Genomic DNA, 19,004 nt, shown 5'->3' with positions numbered 1-19,004 from the left:
TGACAAGGCAGTAAACTCTCCAGTTTTTTTGCAAGAGTCACAGGAGTTGTCATTTTGAATAAATCCTCCCTAAATTCTAAATCATCCGTAAAATTATTACAACACCTGATGATGAAAAAGCTGTCCGATTTGCTTAAATGCACACTTTTAAAATCAACTAAATGAGTAAAACATGGCTAACGTAGTGATTTGAAGCCCGTGTCCATTGTTTGTGTGTTTACCTGGGTTTGCATGCTGCTGTATAACTAGAATTCACTCATGCTTATCAAGGGTTTGCTTTTCCTTTGTGCTTCCTGCACAAAGGAGGCACAAAGCTGCACACGGTGTAATCAGAAGACCATAAGAAGCAAAAACTTGATTTGGATGTAGCAGCGGTTCCTGTTAATGTTGAGATTTTGCACCACTTCTGTGCTGCTACTGCATTTAGGTCTCTCTTGCACATATGCATCAGTACAGACGCTAAATGTGCCGTGAGAGCGGTCAGTGTCTGTCTCAAACTGACCTGAATTTTTCATGTCAAAGATGGTCACTGGTGATGAGAACTGAGTCAAATAGTCTCGGGTATGACTTTCAACATGGAGTTCATGTTGTTCAACTGTAAAATCCTGAGGCATCTGCAAGAGTACATGTAGAGCAAACAACGTCAGCTTTAGTGTGTTTCAGTGTACCACACTGGGTTCTAAAAACTCTAATCCCCACATCTGTTTACCTGCAACGTCTCTCCTCTTCCCCAAAAAGCAATTCATCATTTGGGGCTGCTTGGCAGTGCGTGTTGTCAGATTGACACTTTTAGGGTGAGATCCAAACCATGAGCTCATCTATACCTTGCTAGTACTGGATGATGTTGGACATCCATTAGCCTTTATTCTTTGTAGCACAGATTCAACAAGCTGCTGGAAACATTTCTCTGAGATTTTGGTCCATATCGACATGACGGCATCACACAGTTGCTGCAGATTTGTCGGCTGCACATCCACGATGTGATTCTCATGTTCCGCCACAACCCAGAAGTGCCCTACTGGATTGAGCTCTGGTGACTGTGGAGGGCATTGAGTACAGAGAACTCACTGCCATGTCCACGAAACCAGTTTAAGATGATGTGATCTTTGTCACATATGTTATTCTGCTGGAAGCAACCATTAGAAGATGGACACACTGGTTATAAAAAGGTGAGCGTAGTCAGCAACAGTACATGCTCAGTTGGTAATAAGGGGACCAATCTGGGCTAAGAAAATATCCTCCATATTATTACACTTCACAACATCGCTTTCCTGTTCTTAGCTGACCATTTCGTTCACCCAGTGTGGTCTTCTGCTGTTTTTGCCCATATGCTTCAAGGTGAATGTGTTGTGTTCAGAGAGGCTCTTCTGTATACCTTTCTTTGTGATGAGTGGTTATCTAAGCTATTGTTGTCATCCTCTGTACTTTGGCATATTCATTCGGACATATGCTGCTTACTAGTTATTTTCTTTTTTTCAGATATTTTTATCCAGAAACTACAGAGTTAGCTCTGTAAAGCTACTGTCACTGAGTCTTTCAGAAAGCCATCATCAAATCACTGATTGATGTTGCCGCTGCACCTGAAAGAAATGTCGTGGGTTTCTACCCAGATATACATTTACCATCATCACAAAGTGCCCATTGTTAAGCTAAAATGAGAAGTTTGGTTCCAAGATGATATATTCACCAAGTGGAAAATTGCTCACCTGCTGTGACAAAATGATTGCTGACATGAAAGTAACTTTTTTGAAATTGACAAATAGCCTGATGTTTTGAAATTAAATCAGCGATGTCAGAATTTCTACAGTTTGAAAAAGCACTCAAAAAATATTTTCACTTCATGTAATGCATGAAATAAAATTATACAAGCCTGTTTGGGGAAAAAAAAAATCCGCTTTCTACATTTCTGTGCGGAGAAAACTCTCCGGGGATGTTCTGCCTCGGAAATAACAGTCTATTTGACTGCCTTTTCAAAGTGTTGCACATAACTGTGTCAGATTTAAGGAAAACATGCGTCAGAAAATCTGGATCCAAATCTCTTTGAGCAGTGAAAATAAAGAAAAACAGTTCCTAAAAAGAAGGAAGCGGATTGTGGGGATTGTAGCTGTGGTTCAAAGTGTATACAATGGAAATAACAGAGGTTTAAAGGACAGGGTGAGGGCAGATGAGGGCCAGACGGGCTGATGGAGACCATCAGCTCCTTTGTGAATACTCAGGGCTGAGGTGCCGCATCCCCATCAGGCTGTGACATTCAGGGGCCTTTTCCTCTCTGACTTTCTAATGATATCTTTTATGAGGATTTCACATTTTCCAGTCTGTCCATGTGAAAGGAGAAGCACTCTCTTTCTTTCTAAAGGTTATAGACAAAGGTAACACATCGGCGTTGATGCTCTGCTGTGTATTCAAAGCAGAGCGAACACAGAAGGACGGAAATGAATTTGTAAGGTCTTGTAAGAATGAGTGTCAAAAAGAAAATGAAAGTGGAATTGGAAATGAGCTTTGCCTCCTGTGGGATCCATGTGTCTGCGAAGGTTTTGTTAGTTACCGCCCTCCCCCCCTGCTCTCTCCTCTGCATGTTCCTCTCTTTCTTTTCCTCAGGTGGTCATGAGTCAGAGACTGGGCAGCAGCCTAAGGAGGAAAGTCAGTGAGACTGAAACACAGCTTTTGGCACTACATGAAGCCAAACTGGCAGCCATCTCAGGTAACTTTCCACTCAACCACACCCCACTACATCCCTGCTGCATTACCCTTTTTTTTATTTACCCCATTTACTTGGCTCACCCACCATTAGCCTCACTTAATTACGCTATTAATGATCAAGAAGCTCGTTAATGGACGTTGTAAGCATAATGTGCTCCTGTGGTGCACCGGTGCAGGTAATGACTTCAGCAGTGCTAAGGAACTGAAAGCAGAGATGAAGGCGGTGTACCTGGAGCGGGACCGACTTGAGGCTCTGGCCAAGAGGCTGCACAGCCTCAGCTCAGGGAGCAGCCAGGAGCTCGCCAGGATGAAGGAGCAGCGGCAGCAACTCAGACAGGAGCTGGAGCAGAGGGAGGCCCAGCATGGTGAGTGGCAGAGGCTACCCAGTATGACTGACAACATCAAACCCTTGTCTTTACTATTGATTAATTAATATATAAATCTACAACACTGTTACTTTATTCATTTTTTTTTCTACAAGGAGCAAGACTTTATCACAATTTTTAAAAAGTGGTCTCGAGCAATAGTTCTGCAGGTTTTTCTTTGGGCGTTGGCTGCTTTTTCCTTCATTTTCAGTCCAGTCCTTGTACCTGATCACTTAACACTGAACTACAAATCACTGAAGCTTAAAAACTGTGCCTAACGGTGCAAAGGATGAACCATTGTTGTGCCTACACATAACAAACAACTTAGCATGAGAACACAGTTTGAAGGGCATAAAATAGTATTTCTGCACTAACAATTGAAATTGAAATTTTTATTTTTTATTTTTTATTTTTTTTATTTCAGTCAACAACAACAACAACAACAACAACAACAACAACAACAACAACAACAACAACAACAACAACAACAACAACAGATTATAATTTTACATAAAAGTACTCAAACAGTAACCGAAAAAGGAATAGGCTGAAGCCTTATGGCTTATACTTATCCTATCCCTTACCCCCATAGAAATAATCAAATCCTTAACCAAGAAAATAAATAACATTGATAAATAAGTTGTATAACAGTTTGAAAAGAAATCAATGATAAATCAAGAAATTAAATCAACACAAAAAAATGTTAACAAACCAAATTTCTATAAACTTGTATAATACTAATTTTTAAAATCTTCCTGAAGAATGACAAAGAAAAACACATCGTCAGTTCATCATTAAGTCCATTCCATAATTTCACTCCCAAAACTGACACACATCTATACTTAACATTGGTTCTCACTTTAGGCATTTCAAACTTATAAGACCCCTTTAAATCATATTTTCCATCTCTTAGTTGAAACATACTTAAAATACAAATTGGAACATTCTTTTTCATCACACGATATATCATTTCTAAAGTTTTAGAATATATAATGTCCATGAATTTTAACATAGATGATCCTACAAAAAAACTGGTTGGTGGACTCCCTATATCCAACTTTATTTATTATTCTAATAGCTCTTTTTTGCAATTTAAATATTGAATCCAAATATGTTTTGTATGTGTTCCCCCAAATTTCTGCACAGTAGGTCATATAAGGCAAACAAAGGGAAGTATACAATAAATAAAGGCAGTTCTTATTCAAAAAATCTCTTGTTTTATAAAGAATAGAAATAGACTTGGATAATTTTCGTTTCACATGTTCTATGTGGGGCTTCAAACAAAGTTTATCATCAATAATTACTCCTAACAATTTTGTCTCATATACTCTTTCAATTTCAACATTATTTAAATTCAATTTTACTTTAATATTACTTTTACTACCTCCAAATAACATAAATTTTGTTTTACTTTCATTCAATGATAGTTTATTAAATACAAACCATCTATTTAACTTTATGAGTTCTGTTTCCACTGTTTTCAGTAATTTCTTTATGTCTTTTCCTGAGCAAAATAAGTTTGTATCATCAGCAAACATCACATATTTTAAAGATTCCCAAGAAGCCGTTAGCTGGAATCTTAGCATATTTCAGTATGCTGCTGGATAAAAGAAAGAATTAGGCATAAAAACTGTGTACAGTAGATGAACAGGATCTAAACACGGTATGTCCTTAGAAAAAGACCTGACACAGGACCTGTGAGGAACATCTGGCCCTTCAATTTATCCAGCTGCTGAAGCCTCATCAGAAATGGCCTCCATGAAAGGGTGGCTGTCAAGAGGAGGGAAACAGTCCAGCCAAACATTGACTTTCAGGCTTGTTAGAACTGTACAGAGTCTGTTTTGGGCTTATATTCTGTATTTCCATGTGTAGATTTCAATAAACTGCTGCATCTTTTGCCCATTATGGTATTACTTAAAAATCTATGTAGATATATGAATTTATATAATTTGTTGAGAAGATAAATCTCACACAGGTGAATATTAGCATACAGTTAGATTAATAAAATGTTCCTACTAGCTCCAGTAAGGCTCTACATGAAGCATAACTTCTTGTTTATTTTGTACCAAACTGAAATGTAAAAAATTACCATTCGGTTTAATGGGGGATTAAATCTGAAGTAGGGGCTAGATAGAAACCACTTTGGTTCCACACATAAAATTCCAGTTAATTTTATTTGCATATGCAGGATTCTGTGGCTCATAGTTGCAGCTTTTACAACAAAAAGTGTCCTGGTTAAATCGTTAGCACAAAAGAGTAAGAACTGTGCTAAATAAGCAACAGGTTTTTGGAGAAAAGCTCCAGAGTACACACTTATGACCATAAAATCTATATCGCAATTTTAGTTTTAGAATTCCTGAGGCGTGATTAACCACAAAACATCCAGTCAGTGAGCTCAGGAGTCACTTTCATGCTTCTTAAGAGGAAAAACCTTCGGTGTTAATAAAACTAAGAGCGCTGCTTGCTTAAATGAATCCTTTCCTCCAGCCCTCTATCAGAAACAAAAATGAATAAAACTGGTCGAAGGAACATATCGATATGTTTGTATTATAATTATAAAGCTAGTGTGAGCAGTATTTTTTTTTAATACACAAAACTAACACATTGCTTTTCAAGTTGACATCATATTGTCATTCATTCAGATTATGTTTCTGGCCTTCAGCTAGCACAGCTGCCTGCCCTTAGGTGCTCGGCAGGTTGTGTACACTTTGCCTTCTATGATTTTTGGGGTTTTTTTTGTTGCTGAGAACAGCTGTCTGCTGCATCTGGAAACAAGCCTGATTCGAGCAGCAAGAGTGAACGAAACCTGTACAATAAGACAAAAATCTGAAAAACTGTGAAAAAGCTCAAGAAACAAAAAGTCAGCTTAAGGGATGTTTGTGTAATAATTCTCTTTGGGACATTACATGTACACATTTGTTCCATTGTTAACATACAAACAGTTATTATAGTAGCTTAGAATAAACATTTTAAAGCATGAATATGAATAAGTGCAGCATTACCTGAAACAGCGCTGTTCTTTTTTTCCCCTGCCCACTGAGGCGTGAAAGCGTTTGTTGTGTACTTGAAAGGCGCCTCTCTTTTTCTTTGAATACACTTTTTAAATATCAGTTCAAAATGTGAATCATGAGAGCTCTTTGAAAGACAAGTCGCCTCTTGATGTTGCTCCACACTGTGAGAGGACATCAATGAACAATGACTTTTTCTCCCAAATGAAGCAAAAGTGATCTGCTGTCAGCGGGGGAATCGGCTTCAAACGAGTTACCAGCAAGGATTGGCAGTCGCGAAGAGGCGAGGTGGCGAGGGTGGTGCGAGGGAATTGAGCTTTAATTGTGTAAAGTTAGCCGGTTACCTTCGAGCCAGTGTGCGCAGACATGATGCATCAGCGTTCACACGCTCTCCAACTCGATTAAGATCTTAAGGAACGGGGGCTTGTCTTTTTAAAAAATTTTTAATTCTTTTTTTTAGGGTTCAGTCTTTAGATTGATTTGGCGCGTGGGCATTTGGTAGAGATCTAAATGGATTTTGACGGCACCACCTGCAGTGGTACTCTCTCTAGTCCATCAGTCACAGGGAGATTTCTAAAAAAGGTCACTTCCCTCACTGAGACACGCAGACGGGAGGATGAGGGGAGGGCGGGAGAGGGGGGGGGTGGTGAAGTGATGGGGCTAGAGCAGGAAGTGAAGCGGCATCAGACTGAAGCTAATGCTACAACCTCCCATCTACCATATGCTGTTACCCAGATCATAAAGATTTGTGGCTGGAGCTTCACATTTAATGCTATTGTCCTGTCCTGAATGCACCCTTTCCTGTCACTAGGGGGCACCCTTTTATTTTTGTACTCCGTTGTTCAGGCTTAGTTGCATGAAGTTTTTAGGGGGTTGTATAGTAATGCATAGACTTGCTATTTTAGTACATCCAGTCTATAATTGTATATCATTATAGGAGAAAGCAGCTCTTTTCATTTCAAAGTGATTATGTTTCATCGACCTCCACTGGATTTTTGTTGTGGAAGCACACCCAAGAACACCTCGGTCTGCTTGACAGCCAGGGATAACACTGATCTCTTCCATGACAAGCATCACCACGTTCACCTCAGCAGCCTAAACGCAGCGTGCGTGTGTGCCTCATCTTGAATAATGTAGCTCTGCAGGCTGGGAAACCAGTGGTACGAAACTGCGGCGGCTAAACAAAGGATTTGGAGTCAGGTGGTAACACGTCACAGAGAAGACGGCAAGTTAATGATTGGTTGCGCGGCGTGCTCAAACGCTCAAGTGGGCGCACACAATATGGCAGCAGGCGCAATTTCAAAATGTGTTGCTGACACCAAGCAAGGGGCTCATTAAACTGTCATCCTATTTGGTAATAAGGGGCTGGCACACACTTGCTGGAAACTGATAGCCCACCAACAGCACATTACCATTTCTTTAGCTGGAGGGGATTAGAAATTACTGTCTAAGTCAAAGCCAAGATGGCCATCCTTTTAGGTTTCCGAGGCATTTCTAGCACGCGCGCTTGTGGTATTAGTGTCATCCCGTACAAAGAAAACAGCATGCCCATTGTCATCGCGTGAGCTCCGAGGCAATGAATAGTCCTGCTGATGCCATGTAAAGATAGAAATTCATCAACAAGCTGAAGCCACACAGCTTCAGCTTGTTGAGTGCTTGCGGTGTGGGGGCTTTTTGGCCTGGGAGCCATTATGTCCCTAATTGCCGTTGGCACGTTTGCTGATGAATACCACAGCCATTATGGCCAGAGGTTTGATTCCCCGCTGAGAGTATAATTTTGTCCCCAAGAGAGATCTCGAGCGACGCTAAATTTACAAATAAATAATTGAAGAGCTGAATAAGATGCGTAAATGACCCCCAGTAGTGAGGACTTTCATATGGGGAAAGCTGCATCAGACTGTGCTCCTCTTCATTTAGCCAAGTAGTGTGGTAATGCCTGTTCACTGCCATTGTTACAATGCCAGCAGTTCTCTTGTTTTCTGCTTCACGCGGCTCAACTGGAACCCATTTAATTACTGTACCAGCTATTGTTTCTCCATACAGCTCCTGTTGCTCGTGCCGTAGTTTAAAGCCAGTCAGTTCGAACCCAACTGTGCGGTGCTAGTCGGATTTAAGTGCACATCAATACAAGTCACTCTGTGTTATTAGACAAATGCAATTTTCTCTTACAGTAAAGGCGAGGACACATATGATTTATTCATAGCTCTGGCTCTTTTAGGGTGCTTCTGTTGAGAACATGATGGAATGTGTGACAGCTCTTCTCTGAAGAGCATCTGAGTGATTGAGAGCGGCACGGTGGTTAAGTGGACTTGGGGGGGGGGAAGGATGTTTTTTGGTCTTTGTCTCTGAAGTTTCAGCAATATTGAGTATTTTTTTCTTCCTGTCATTCCATTATGAATTTATCATTGAAAGAATTACTGCAAAAACACAATTGACTGAGGTACCTCTCCAATCAGGCTCCGTCAATCAATCAATCAGGTCTTTTTTTCAATTACATACCGCTGAAACAAATGTTTTATATCCCTACTGTGCCTTCCTTCTCTTCTACGTGCACTGCAAACACGGTAAAGCTCAAAAAATGTTGCAGCTGTTTGGTTTGGGATGTAACGCCAGACTGTCAGTCCACCACACTGGCTCACACTGAAAGCAGCCGACTTTCCATCTTGTGGAATTACTTGGTATTTCTGTAATATTGTATTTTTTAATTTCCCCTAAAACGACTGGAGTTTCTAAGTATATTTATCTCATGAGCCACAAATTTGCAGCTAAACGAAAACACCAGAGTAAGATGATATATTGCTCGCATATACAAGTGGGAGATGATGGGGGGGAAGATGCATTTTAGTGAAAATGTACTAACCCGGAGTTCCAAGAGGAAACCCGGGGAATAATAGGATGCATGTTTAATGGGGCGGAATTGTTGAGCTGGTGAAGCGTTGAGAGTGCTCTGCACTTTTTTGGGAGACTTCCTCATTGCCGAGGAATGTTGCTTCTTGGATTCAGTTGTCAAAAACAAAAAATATATTTGCAGCTTGCTTCAGTAGAAATATAGTTTAGAGCCTCTTCTAAACAGTTTCTATTTACTGACATACAATGACAGTGAGCATTTCTTAAGATTTCAGCTGAGCAGTTTAGCACCCATCACTTAAAAAAGACCAAAACACAACCCAACTACAGTTTTGCACACACCCAATTACTTGTCAAGTGATTCTTTTTGTTGTGCATTCAAGCACAACCCAACAATATGCTCCGCTATGCCAGCTGCAATCTGTGCATGCTACAGCTAGAGCATCATGGGTGATTGAGCATCTGTCCTATATCAGGCTGTCCCTCCGTCAGCTCTGCTGCTGTTAGGTTCAGGTATATATGGTGGGAGTGGCTCCATATGCCTACTGCGTGTTTGTGTTTTACCTGCAGCGCTGTCACACTCAGACAGACCTAGCCAAGCTTAAACACATTCACCACAGTCAGTGCCTTCAGCTCAATTACAGACACACAGTTTTGTCTTCTGCCTTATTATTGCACAGGCTTTTATAACAAGCATGTCACCGGTGCTCTGTTAGCGCAGAGCCGCCTCTAATTTGTTTGACAACAAGAAGGCCTCACAGACGTTTGGGTGCTTTTGTTGTTAAGGCGCTGAAGAAATGACCGCATTATTCACTTAGAGTTGGAGAGCTCTTTGAATGCTCGTGATGCAGGAGGCACTGAAAACACCTTGCCTATATTAACTTTTTTCTGTAAAACCCATAACTGTGATTGAGTTTTGAAATTTTAAGTTCTGTCTATTATTGAATATTCTCTGCTTGACTTTTGGTTTCACCATGTGTCTATTCTTAGCTTTTCTTAGTTTTATTTTCATCATATTTTGTAGCCTAGTTATTGTTAATATTTATGGACATGATTTATAGGTGACTCCTGGAGTTTCAGTTTATTCTTTTTCCTCTCTGGATAAATCTCCATCTCTGTTTGGTGATGTCCTGTTTTACTTTGTTCATCTCTTATTTGTGTGCATTGTATTTAGTTTTATCCTGTTTCATTAGTCTCTGACTAATTTCAGCTGTGTCTTGTCACCCTGGCGTTTCCGATTTTCCTGATTCCCTGTGTCTATTTAAAGCCTCAGTTTGTTTTAGTTCTCTGTTGTGTCATGCTGTTGGACTGCGGACTTCCTCTTGTGTTTTCTGGTCTGCGTGTCTGTTTGTTTTACCAGGCCTTGGATTATGTGCTCCACCTAAATAAAAAGTCTTTTTTTGCGTTTCCTGAGCTCATTCTGCTCTTTGGGTCCCTTATCAGGACACACTGACAGAAACTTTGTAAACTCTGCTACAGTTGTGACATCCTGCTTCATAGGTTTGTCTGTCACATCAGAGTTTGTAACCATCAGACTCGTCTTTTTCTGTCTTAGAGTGTTAGAGCTATTTAGCTGAAGCAATTTAGCTTCGATTAGTCTAACAAATTCTGATTCATATATAAAGCAAATGACATTGTCGCAGCACCCAGTAACCCATTCTCCACATCCTTCAATGGTGTCTCAGTTCTGCTTGCGTTATGAATGAATGGCCTTTTCGATTTTGGCCGGGGTCCTTGACAGCAATCAGTGATGTTTAATGCCTGCTGAGATCACTAGTGTGAAGGGAGTCTGAGCTCATGAATTTCCGATGTGGGCTCTGTGAACGCCTTTGTGAAGTTCCTTCAACACCAAATATGCCACGGCACGCATCAGGGAGTAACAGAGCGACTGTCTTCTTTATGGGCTTTTTAGTGCCGATTTTATTCGCATTGCCTGCCCATGACAGCAGCCTCCCGCAGTCTTACAGGAAGTGGTAATATCACCCAGTGCTCTGGTTCCACTCTGCGCAGGAGGAGGCTCTGCGCGCTTGATTTCTCGTCCCATTCTGTAAAGAAAAGATTATTTTTATCTGTCACGCCTGAAAAACCGCCGTAGTTTTACCACTGGTTGGCATGGCGACAGGACGGCGCACTCTCCTCTGTGTATAGCATGGCAAGAAATATTAAGTAAACAGTTAATGCACTTGTGTGTCACTCTCCCACCTTCATCTGTTTCTATCCGTCTTGCTGTTGTTCAAGCTGTAGCTCAGTTTGGCAACTCGCTCTCTGCCAGCTAAAGTCAGGCTTAATGCCCTCCATGTATTATTCAGCGGCTATCTGCTTGCAAGCTGCTTAACAGAGCCAGCGTGAATGGAAGTTGATAGGGGAAGCTCTATCAGGTAGGATAAGATCTCACGTGGCAATTAGAGGGTTGGTAAGTGAGCTGTCTGGTCCACATACAGCAGATATGTGATAGCTTCTCCAGCGGCCTCTGATTGCACAGATTTGGCCACTTTGACTGAAACGAGTAACATCCCTTCCTGTGACTCCCACATTCAAGCCCCCATAAATAACCCAACTAGCTCCATCTCAGCTCTTCCTTCAAGTACAGACAGGAGTGTGTGTGTGTGTGCGTGTGTGTGTGTGCAAGAGTGTGGAAAGTGTTTGTCACGCTACTGTCGCTGACATTTTCCTTTTCTTCCTGCTGTGCCTGGCCCCGAGAATATGTCACCCCCAAGCTGATGCTGTCTATTAACCACCATCAAGACAATGATGCAAATTGTATTTCAATCCGCAGACTTTGTCTCTGTGTGAGCAGCCTAAGCGGCATCACAAAACATAACAGTTTCCCAATTGTTTTTGGCTTTCCTAGTTCTTCATTAAAGTTTGTATTTTAAGTAGGAGTATGCACTCATGTAAAATATAATCGTACTCCCTTTAAAAAAATTGTTTTTTACCAAATGTTAGATGAAAATTTTACACCATCTGCTCTATATTCAGTATTTTACTATTTTTCTAGACAATAGCTTCCACTTAGAGTAGCCTCATTATTATTGTCTTGCAGTGTCTGTGATCCTTTGACTCCAAGGTGGGAACCAGTGCTCCCTGGTTCCAATGGATTGTTGAGAATGTATAAATGTATAGGAATAGCTATGTTTTACTGAGGAAGAGTAGGAAGGTTTGGATTGTATGTTATAACTCGGGTCTATCTGTCTATAGATATATATAGATAGCATCTATGTTTCCTATTCCTATTGTGCTCAAGGATTGGAAGCTCCTATGGGCAGGGCATATTCTCATGTTTCATACATGAGCTCATTAACGCAGCTCAGTCCTCCTCTCCATCCTGACTACTGCTCAACCAGCCTCCTCAGGCACAACTCACTGCTGGCAGAAGGGCACAGGAAGCAACATAAGCAATCCATCCAACTTCATGCCCCACAGAAAATCTGGCAAGATATAAAGAACTATGCCATGATAAAATCCCCTTTTATCCTTGGGCCATCTACAGTTTTATCCCCTCTGAGAGTAGAGGCAGTGATCTCTCCTCATTTGTGTGTTTGTGTTAAGAGAAAGCCAGCTGCTCCTCTAAAGTGAAGTGTACTGTTGCAGTTTCTCTGCACAATGCCGTCACCAAGTGATGACAACTAACTTTTCTAACATGTATACCATAGCTATTGATGCGTCAATGTTAACAGTATTAGAGGTAACGTGCTGTTGTTCTCTTTGTTCTTTTTTTCTCACTCAGAAAGCCGCCTGAAAGAGAACACCAGCAAGTATATTGAACTACTGGAGGACCGATTGCACAGGTAAGGCTTTTCTGTGCTCTCTGCTTCTTTTTAATACAGACGCGAAGACTCTGTGTTCCTCAGACTAATAAACAAGGAGACGTATATAAAGCAGCAGGCTCCAAGGAATTTCCTCTCACTCCTGCTGTCCTCTAACCAGAGCAACGTCTCCTCAGTGCATCACATCACCTACCACATCATGCTCTCACACCTTTTTTTCATACGCCGTTGTCTCCTAGAGCCCCTTCTCACATTGCAGTCTGTCTCTCACCTACACAATTTGTCTTCCTCTTCCCACCTTCTCACATACCTTTTGTACCTTTTTTTAGGCTTTGACATCAACTCATCTCCCACCTTTCCGCTCTTCCTGTGTGTAAACCATTTTAGACAAAACAATATCTTTCTTCTGACTGGTTCATTGTTTCCGTCTGCGAACTCAGAGGTTCTAAATCACAAAGGACAAGTCATGTTACGGGTTGCCACCCATCTCACCTGACTTAAGGAGTGAGCTGAGGAGGTGAGAGTGTGGATCCTGGTGAGCATTTGAGTCCATACAGATGCTTGTGCTTCTTTTATAGTTCAATCACCAGATGGATAGACTCTTTGGCAGACAAACAGCGACTGGCTCTTATTCTACAGGTTGTTGGAGCAATTTTTGTTTTACAGATGGATAAATATAGCCGGTAATGATTTTGTGCACCACATATGAGCTGTTCTTTCCACTCAGTCTATTCTAGTTGTGTTCAGAAGAGAAAAGGTTAGGTGGTATGGGTTTACTTTGAGCTTGCAAAAGCCTTTATTATCACAGACCCTGTTTGTCTACTTGACCTTTGTCTCTGTTTGTGGTGTGTGTAGGGGGGCACAGCTTTGTGTGTTGCATCCTTGGAGAGGCAGGGTCACCTCTTTGGATGAGAGCCAGGACTCAGTGACATACTGCAGGGCTCTTGCTTGTTGAAGGATGCACAGACTGGGGGTCTGAATGGTCAAGGAGCAACATGGTTGCGATCTCAGCGCCCAGCAGGGAATCGTGCCTCAGGACCATCGCTGTCAATAGGGCAGATGGCTGCTTTGTGTTTTGTTTGTATGATGGCAACACTTCTGAGTTTCTAGCAGAGGCATTTGTCAGAGTATTTTAGAGAATGGGATGAATCGCTGCCTAAATATAAAGGACAAAAGAAGGCAAAACGTTTGTTGAGGGCTAGGCACATAGATAGATAGACACACGCACACAACAGATGACAAGCAGCCTACGTAGGATACTATCAAACACAGAAACTGCATAATGAAAGTGTGACACGTTAAAAATATCATCTAAAAACAAGAATAAAATTTAAGACTGAGTATAAAAATGCCAGATGTTACAATACAACTCAGTGGTATCACCAGTGGAGACCTTCTGTCTGTCACCGACAGGCCTTCTGTAAGGAAAGTCTCCGAGCTTAACCTGAGATAACCCTGATGAAACTGACAAGGTTATATATTAAAGTTCTTCAGTGGGCTACAGAAAATGTTATAACAATATAAAACCTTTTCCACAGGCTGAGTGCTGCTCCTCACAGCAACTAAAATTTTCTTCACACGTGTGCCCCATTATACAGCTATAAAAACATCTATAAAATGTTTAAGTCTAAAATCTCCTTTTAATTTTCTTTTACGCAAACCATCTGAGATTACAAATCCTGAAAGCTTAGTACTGCTCCCCGAGGAAACCATCATTAACTACTATTACCAGTAAAACTGGTTTGCAGTGGAGCTGCTATATACTGTGTTCCTGTTTGAACACAGTATATAGTTCCTTTGCTACGAGGGCAGATGATTACATACTGTAAATCATAAGTATTTCCCCCACAGACTCTGCAAAGGGAGGATGTAGACACTATGACCTCAGACACTGATCAGTGAATTGCTTCGAAGCCTCATGTTTGGTGTTATTTTTCATAAGCGAGGGGTGAATCCGACTGAGACACAGAGGATGCTGCTCGGTTGTATGAAAGTGAATTGTACATCACAAGAAGTACAAGTTGCCCTACTTGGACTTTCCCCCAAAGACTTCTTTACTATTGAAGAGTCACCCCCTTCCTGCCATTAGAAAGAGTGCAGATCTGAGACACTTGTGCATGCATCCTTACATCCCTCTTCCTAACTACTTATTTAACTCCATGACTTCCACACTGGCTTCAATTTTCAGAGCCGGGTCAATGATATAGTCACATCACTCTGAAAAAAGAGAATTTCCATTCAAGGACACCTTCTTGGGTGACTGTAAACTAATTTTCTCGGCCATCACATTCTATATTAAATGATTGGCTCTTCAGCCTTAGATCGGCCTCCATGACCAGAGGCGGTCTAGATAAATTCACAAATATAGCTCTGATTTATGGCGTACACCAGTCCCTTCCACCAGCTCCCGCTTGGCACAGTGACACATATTTGCCTTGATTGAATGTGCCGTTTTCCCCACATGTGCATACACCACTAACCCACGCACGCACACACACACGCACGCACACACACACGCACGCACACACACACACACACACACACACACACACACACACACACACACACACACATGCACACACACACACACACACACACACACACACACACACACACACATGCACACATGCACTCATCATCCACTGTAAATGTTATCAGTCAGCTCTAATGTACATTACCATTGATAGAGTACCGTGGTGATGAGAAGTGAGGAGAGGAGGAGGGGAGAAGGGTGGAGAGAGGCAGATTAGTGTGCTGAGATGTCTGGTCTCCGTGGAGACGGATGGTGTTGAAAAAACCAATTATCTTTTCCTTGCTAAAGACTAGAACAGGATGTTAGAACAGCGCAGATGCTGTAAGTGTGTCATCAGAATAAAAAACATTTTATTCAGATTAGCAGCACCACACAGTTGTTTAATACATTTATGCAGATGTTTCATTAGGAAATGCTTCTCGTTTTTGTCCCTCATTTATATATTCATTCTCCTGTAGAGATTTGAGCGGCATATATCATACGCGACGGATACTGGCACAGAAGCCATTAAATGCTGAGATGTATAGTTAAATTGAAGATGCTCTATGAAAATCTAAATGAGAAAAAACTGGGATAAAATGTGCTCCTCTCTTACTTTTAATATACAAATTCTTGAATCCACATTTTTTTAAAAGTGTTTGGAACACTTAAGCTGGATTTGCCCATCTGGCTCCTGTAAAAACCTCCTCTAGTCATCCACCAAACAAACCCCTCCCAGTCCTCCATCTATCACACCTCCATCGCTATATTATTAACACCTCTCCACAGCTGGTGTTATTTGTGAGGCTAATGTTAAGGCGAAACATTATCACATCTCCTTTCCTTTCTATTGTGTGAAGTCTTATTTTATAGCTTTTAGGTTTCCTCAAAAAACAAAAATGCATCAATGATTATATTTCCTTTCTCTCACTTTTTCTAAAACAACCAAAAAAGGTGTTCATTTTACCCAGAATATGATTTTTATGTAACAATGAACTATGACTCAAAATCTGAGAAAATATTTCATGCTCTGAACCCGATAACCATAGACTGTATATAAAAGATGGTCTCCGCCACTCCGACTCACGTGTTTTGGACTCCCTTTTTTAAAAGTCAAATTTATCATTTTGACTTAAGTCATGTTAATATTTTCAGAAGGAGAAGTGACTGTATTTTTACAAGAGGGTGAAGTTATAACTTACCAGCTAAAGCACCTAACTTAGTTAGCGTGCTGAATTCATAGACCACATGGGTGCATCGCCTAGACACTGCAAAGGGTTGTAGCCTCTACAGTTAATAAAGCACAACAAACCGTGTTAATTGTCAATATTAGATTTTTAAGTCGGATGAGGATATTTGGCAATTTAAAAATATACTGTATAGTATACAGGCTTATATATCCTTCAAACACTTGACAGATAAATAGATTTCTTCAACATTTGTTAGTTGTTATATGTAGTCATTTATGATTTCTTACTAAGATTATATGACACTGCAGTTTAAAAATAATCCTGTTTTATTGTCACAGCAGGTTGTGTAGTGTACACTGGGGCCCGTTCTTCGTACGTCGCTTACTACATCCAAGATCAAATGACACATCCAAGATCAAATCATCGCGCTAACCGTGAGCTCGCTAATCCGGTTCCCCGAACACACCTGCTGTTGACGATTAGTACAGCTGGACGCAGTAATGTGACATCACTGGGTGTCATAAAAGGGGCTACGCATCGATAGTAGAAACATTGATCGGCAACCCTCTGATTGGTCGGCGAAAATGTCGAAGGAGCGCGCTCGGCTCGGTATTTTTCGGCAGCAGAGCAAGAACTCCTGAGTGAGGGATTTCAGGAGTTTCAGAGTTTAATCAGAACGCAAGGGAACACTGCAAAGGCTGCAAAAGCAAGGAGAGAGGGCTGGCAGAAAGTTGCTGACAAATTAAACTCGTAAGTAATTTAATAATAATAATAATAATAATATATTGGATTTATATAGCGCTTTTCAAGGCACCCAAAGCGCTTTACAATGCCACTATTCATTCACTCTCACATTCACACACTGGTGGAGGCAGCTACGGTTGTAGCCACAGCTGCCCTGGGGCAGACTGACAGAAGCGAGGCTGCCATATTGCGCCATCGGCCCCTCTGGCCAACACCAGTAGGCGGTAGGGTAGATTTATTATATTACACTATATTATCCAATATTATATTACATTATATTATATTGTTATATTATATCCTCTTTCACATTAGAGCCACAACAGGACCCACTAGAACATGGGAACAGGTAAAAGTGAAATATAAGAATATTCTACAGAATGGTAATATTTATCACTTATATTGCTTTTCGTCTCTTGGAAAGAGAGCCTGAAATAATCTGTTTGTTTGTTTATAACAGCAACCAAGAAAAGGGCAGAGCAAAAAAAGACAGGTGGTGGTCCTGCACCCCCTCGTCAACAAGTTGGTTAAGTAAATAATATCCTCACGGGAAAATCGATATCTCTCAATGAGCACACTGTCGCGCTGAGCTAAAGGATCCTGTCTGTCCCGCAATATACGCTGAATTCTGAGGACTCTCCTTATCAATCTTGCACCTTCCGCAATGGGTTGCTCGCGTAAACGGACAGGACATGGCTGCGACAGGCTTCCCAAATCCACCTTGGCTTTTATAGCCGTGGTCTCTCATCTTGATTACACGAAGTAATTTACAATTACTACTCTGAAATATGAATTACATCTGTAATAATCACATACATGTAATAGAATGTTAATAGTACATTTCCCTTTTTTAGGAAATGACCTGTATGTATCTGTGTGACATCAATAAAAGGATCAAGTGCTGCATTATCTTCAGTTACATTGATGTTATTTATTTATCGCTGTTGCTTTCGTATAAATGAAGCGGACATACCTGCGTGGCCGCGATCTAATCCTGTTTACATAAAGTAAACCTGCTCCCGAGCAGGTTTACGCTTACGGCTCTGTTGCTATGACAGCAAGTCCCGGATGAGCTTCGGGGAACCGACTGATCCAGGATCACGCGAAATCGTCAACAATCAAATCCAGCTAACTTACTTAGCGAGGTACGAAGAACGGGCCCCTGGACTCCGATTAGCTGGCTCTTGTGTTTGTGCCGTTCCAAACATTTGTGTTGGGTGAATCATACAACGCCCTCTGGTGGACAAACTATGTAATGTCAACACTCATAACATAATTCAAATGCGTTCCTCCGGTCTCTTCTTTACTTGTTAAATTTTCATTTACCGTCCATTATAAATTTGCTGATACTGACAGACTGGCCAATTACTAATGTCAGTTAGTAGTGCACTAAAAATGACCTACTCCTCAAATAACACTCATAAAGAATATGGTGAAGGAGGTGTTGTTTTTTATGTTATGTTTCTGTACTTAATTCTTTATTTTCTTCAGGTCTGTTTATGCTTTTCCAGTTTGTATGCTAGCTGTTGGCTTTCTTAGCCAGGAAACTTTTGTAAAAGAGATTTTTAAATCTCTTAAAGTCCAACTTTACTGGTTAAATGAAAGATAAATAAAAAACAAAACAAAAAAAGGATAAAAAAAATGGTCAAAAGGTCCAGTTCAGTGACTTGCATTGGCTGAGGTAGCACCTAGTAGACAGCTACCAGTTACAGCTCACTGCTTTGGTAGTCAAAGCATGTAATATAATTCATAACATAACGTTAAATAATATTAAAACTTAGAGTTAAATTCACAAAACCTATAGGGACAAAACAAAATAAAACTTGTTTTTTTTCCTGGCTGTAAATAAGGTTATTTCTGCTGTGAAGTTGGAC

General features: G+C 40.8%; 1 protein-coding gene and 1 long non-coding RNA gene across 3 annotated transcripts in view; both read left to right on the top strand.

Annotated features, from left to right (window-relative positions):
- Positions 1-19,004, top strand: part of disc1 (DISC1 scaffold protein) — a 55,314-nt gene that overhangs the window by 16,350 nt on the left and 19,960 nt on the right. For both annotated transcript variants that reach the window (XM_080868933.1, XM_080868932.1), the window contains exons 9-11: positions 2,599-2,701; positions 2,877-3,065; positions 12,648-12,708. In XM_080868933.1, the coding sequence (XP_080725059.1) occupies positions 2,599-2,701; positions 2,877-3,065; positions 12,648-12,708 (353 nt within the window). The remainder of the gene's footprint in view (positions 1-2,598; positions 2,702-2,876; positions 3,066-12,647; positions 12,709-19,004) is intronic.
- Positions 16,705-18,056, top strand: LOC308388318. The gene is made up of 3 exons (XR_013970080.1): positions 16,705-17,357; positions 17,446-17,479; positions 17,591-18,056. It is a non-coding gene; the product is annotated as an uncharacterized lncRNA (long non-coding RNA).

Source organism: Rhamphochromis sp. 'chilingali', assembly GCF_963969265.1.
Source record: "Rhamphochromis sp. 'chilingali' genome assembly, chromosome: 20".
Classification (NCBI taxonomy): domain Eukaryota; kingdom Metazoa; phylum Chordata; class Actinopteri; order Cichliformes; family Cichlidae; genus Rhamphochromis; species Rhamphochromis sp. 'chilingali'.
Note: the sequence above shows the minus strand (reverse complement) of the source record. Positions and strands in the feature narration are given on the sequence as shown.